This window comes from Sapajus apella, unplaced genomic scaffold (assembly GCF_009761245.1).
Source record: "Sapajus apella isolate SASKATOON/1434 unplaced genomic scaffold, GSC_monkey_1.0 scaffold195, whole genome shotgun sequence".
Taxonomy (NCBI): Eukaryota; Metazoa; Chordata; class Mammalia; order Primates; family Cebidae; genus Sapajus; species Sapajus apella.
The window spans coordinates 583413-587501 of NW_022437135.1; the positions used below are offsets into that span (position 1 = coordinate 583413).

A 4089-nucleotide genomic window follows, 5' to 3' on the forward strand; every position below is an offset into this window, starting at 1 on the left:
CCTGTAATCCCAGCACTTTGGGAGGCCACAGCAGGTGGATCACCTGAGGTCAGGAGTTTGAGACCAGCCTAGCCAACATGGTGAAACCCTATCTCTACTAAAAATACAAAAATTAGGCCGGGCGCAGTGGCTCAAGCCTGTAATCCCAGCACTTTGGGAGGCCGAGGCAGGTGGATCACGAGGTCAAGAGATCAAGACCATCCTGGTCAACATGGTGAAACCCCGTCTCTACTAAAAATACAAAAAAAAATTAGCTGGGCATGGTGGTGCATGCCCGTAATCCCAGCTACTCAGGAGGCTGAGGCAGGAGAATCGCTTGAACCTGGGAGGTGGAGGTTGCAGTGAGTTGAGATAGTGCCACTGTACTCCAGCCTGGCGACGGAGTGAGACTCCATCTCAAAAACAAACAAACGAAAGAGAGAGAGAGAGAGAGAGAGGAGACACCTCTCTTTCGTTTGTTTGTTTTTGAGATGGAGTCTCACTCCGTCGCCAGGCTGGAGTACAGTGGCGCTATCTCGGCTCACTACAACCTCCGCCTCCTGGGTTCAGGCGATTCTCCTGCCTCAGCCTCCTGAGTAGCTGGGATTACAGGCACGCGCCACCATGCCCAGCTAATTTTTCGTATTTTTAATAGAGACGGGGTTTCACCATGTTGACCAGGATGGTCTCGATCTCTTGACCTCGTGATCCACCTGCCTCGGCCTCCCACAGTGCTGGTATTACAGGCTTGAGCCACCGTGCCCGGCGAAGAGACACATTTTTATCAGTCCTTTGCAATCTGTTGTTAAAACAACTTTACTAACAGTATTATTTAGCAAAGCAAAACAACAGGAAACCTTGATAACTTCGTAAAACTAGAAAATGAATCTCACCTTTGCATCTATTTCTTCTGCTTTCTCATTGGCTTCTTGTTCAATGAAAGCCATCATATGCTTAATCTGTAAGAAAAAAACATTTTATTTTTTAATTCAACGAGATGAAAATATATTTTCTGATTCACTGAACAATCAATGACATGTACATGCAGTGGCTCAAACCCATAATCCTACCACTCTGGGGGGCCAAGGAGGGAGCACTGCTCTAGGCTAGGTGTTGGAGACTAGTCCAGACACCACAGTGATGCCCCATCTCTACTAAAATTACAAATCAGCCACTGGCTGGGTGCGGTGGCTCACGCCTGTAATCCTTGCACTCTGGGAGGCCGAGGCGGGCAGATCACCTGAGGTCGGGAGTTCAAGGCCGGCCTGACCAACATGGTGAAACCCCGTCTTTAAAAAAAGGTAAAAAAAAAAAAAAAAAAGGAAAAAAAAAAAATTAAAAAAAAAAAAATTAAAAATCAGCCACTCACTGCACGCATACTATGCCGGGCACTGAGTACAAGGATGAACGAGACCATTTCCACTCTCAGGAAACTTAGTATGTAAAATGTGTTCTAGCAAATGGACCAGATCCAACATTCAACAACACAGATAAATAAGATAAATAGGACATTTATCCTCCTCTCGAGGGACCTGGAATACAAAGGAGAAGTGCTATGTACCTCCCTCCACTTCATACCCCTTAGCCAGCACCCTCCCTTTGTCTTCTCCACCTCTAAGAAACTTTGCTGAAGAGCTACCCATCTTTACACTTTCAACTTTCTCACCCTTCTCTTAACACTGTCGTCTGGCGTGTACCCTTCTCTGCACTCCACTGACAGTTCTCTCATCAAGTGACAATCTCCTTGTCGCTTGATCTTGGCCTTTTCTTACTTGATCTTTCAGCAGCAGTTGATGTGTTGCCCAACTTACCCTTAACAATCTTCCCGTTGCTTCCACGACTTCCTCCTTTCTCCTTTGGAGTCTCCTTTGGGGCCATACCCTTCTACTCTGCCTCTTAAACAGCTCTTTTTAAGTATCCTACTCACAGAAATCTAAATTCAAGGCCGGGCGTGGTGGCTCACGCCTGTAAACCCAGCACTTTGGGAGGCTGAGGCGGGTGGATCACTTGAGGTCAGAAGTTCAAGACCAGCCTAACCAACATGGTGAAACCCTGCCTCTTAAAAAAAAAAAAAAGAGGCTGGGCCAGGCACGGTGTCTCACGCCTCTAATCCCAGCACTTTGGGAGGCCGAGGTGGGCGGATCACGAGGCCAAGAGATTGAGATCATCCTGGTCAACACGGTGAAACCCCGTCTCTACTAAAAATACAAAAAAAAAGAGTAGCTGGGAGTGGTGGCACGTGTCTGTTGTCCCAGCTACTCGGGAGGCTGAGGCGGAAGAATCGCTTGAACCCAGGCGGCGGAGGTTGCAGTGAGCAGAGCTTGCGCTACTGCACTCCAGCCTGGTGACAGAGCAAGACTCCATCTCAAAAAAAAAAAAAAAAAAAAAAAAGAGGCTCATGCCTGTAATCCTTTTGGAAAGCCAAGGTGGGTAGATCACCTGAGGTCAGGAGTTCAAGACCAGCCTGGCCATCATGGTGAAACCCCATCTTAAATAAAAAAAATAAACAAGGCTGCGCGCGGTGGCTGAAGCCTGTAATCCCAGCACTTTGGGAGGCCGAGGCGGGTGGATCACGAGGTCAAGTGATCGAGACCATCCTGGTCAACATGATGAAACCCCGTCTCTACCAAAAATACAAAAAATTAGCTGGGCATGGTGGTGCGTGCCTGTAATCCCAGCTACTCAGGAAGTTGAGGCAGAATTGCCTGAACCCAGGAGGTGGAGGTTGCGGTGAGCCGAGATCGCGCCACTGCACTCCAGCCTGGGCAACAAAAAAATAAAATAAAATAAAATAAAATAAAAATAAAAAATAAAAAAATAAACAAACAAACAAAATAAAATAAATCTAAATTCAACACATTCCCTACTGAACTGCTCACCACTCTTCTCCCCACTTCTCACTTTGAGCTCTCTCAGGGATTAGCACCAAGCTCCAACTGTGACTCTTCCTCCTACCTCAGTCCTTACAGCCAACCAATCACCAAGTCCTATCAATTCTCTCCTAACGCTTTACCTTGCCCACCTTGCTGCACCCTCAAAGCCGCTAGCATAGTCCTTGCATTCATCATCACTCAGCAGAATGACTACAACAGCTTCCAAGTTTGTCTTCCTGCCACTATTCTTTTTTTTTTTTTTTTGAGACGGAGTCTCACTGTGTTGCCTAGGCTAGAGTGCAGTGGTGCAATCTCAGCTCACTGCAAGCTCCACCTCCCGGATTCAAGCGATTCTCCTGCCTCAGCCTCCTGTGTAGCTGGGATTACAGGTGTGCACCACCACACCTGGCGAATCTTTTGTATTTTTAGTAGAGTTGGGGTTTCACCATGTTGATCAGGCTGGTCTCGAACTCCTGACCTTGTGATCCACCTGCCTTGGTCTCCCAAAGTGTTGGGATCACAGGTGTGAGCCACTGCACCAGCCTATGTCTTTTTTTGGAGATGGAGTCTCACTGTTACCAGGCTAGAGTGCTGTGGTCCAATCAGCCTCCCTGATAGCTAGGACTACAGGAGCGCACACCATGCCCAGCTAATGTTTGTATTTTTAGTAGAGACGGGGTTTCACCATGTTGGCCACGATGGTCTAGAACTAAGCTCAAGTGATCTCTTGACCTGGTGATCCACCCGCCTAGGCCTCCCAAAGTGCTGGGCCTAGCACCAAATCTTAAAGACAACATATAGGGAGACTAAGGCAGGCAGATCACCTGAGGTCAGGAGTTCAAGACCGGCCTGACTAACATGGTGAAACCCGGTGTCTAATAAAAATAGAAAAAATTAGCTGGGCATGGTGGCGCATGCCTGTAATCTCAGCTACTCAGGAGGCTGAGACAGGAGAATCACTTGAACTTGGGAGGCAGAGGGTTGTGGTGAGCCAAGATCATGCCATTGCACTCCAGCCTGGGCAACAAAAGTGAAACTCTGTCTCAAAACACAAAACAAAACAAAACAAAACACACAGGATAGTTTTAGAAAGGACAGATTTGTTTAATGGGAAATCTCGGAGCCGCCCTCTTTTCTTCTTCTTTTGGTGGCTGAGTTGTTACACACTCAGGGGATTCCAACTTCCATGGCCACCATCGTCTTTCCAAACTACTTTTTTTTTTTTTTTTTTTTGAGA

At 47.2% G+C, this 4089-nt stretch overlaps 1 protein-coding gene and 1 long non-coding RNA gene across 2 annotated transcripts in view; one reads left to right on the top strand and one right to left on the bottom strand.

Annotated features, from left to right (window-relative positions):
* The window catches only part of ATP6V1E1 (ATPase H+ transporting V1 subunit E1), a 42731-nt gene that overhangs the window by 33264 nt on the left and 5378 nt on the right, over positions 1 to 4089 (bottom strand). Inside the window, exon 2 of the mRNA XM_032269614.1 lies at positions 873 to 938. Coding sequence (XP_032125505.1) covers positions 873 to 938 — 66 coding nt within the window. The remainder of the gene's footprint in view (positions 1 to 872; positions 939 to 4089) is intronic.
* LOC116543775 overlaps positions 1 to 4089 on the top strand; it is a 16028-nt gene that overhangs the window by 8823 nt on the left and 3116 nt on the right. The gene's annotated exons all lie outside the window — the stretch shown is intronic.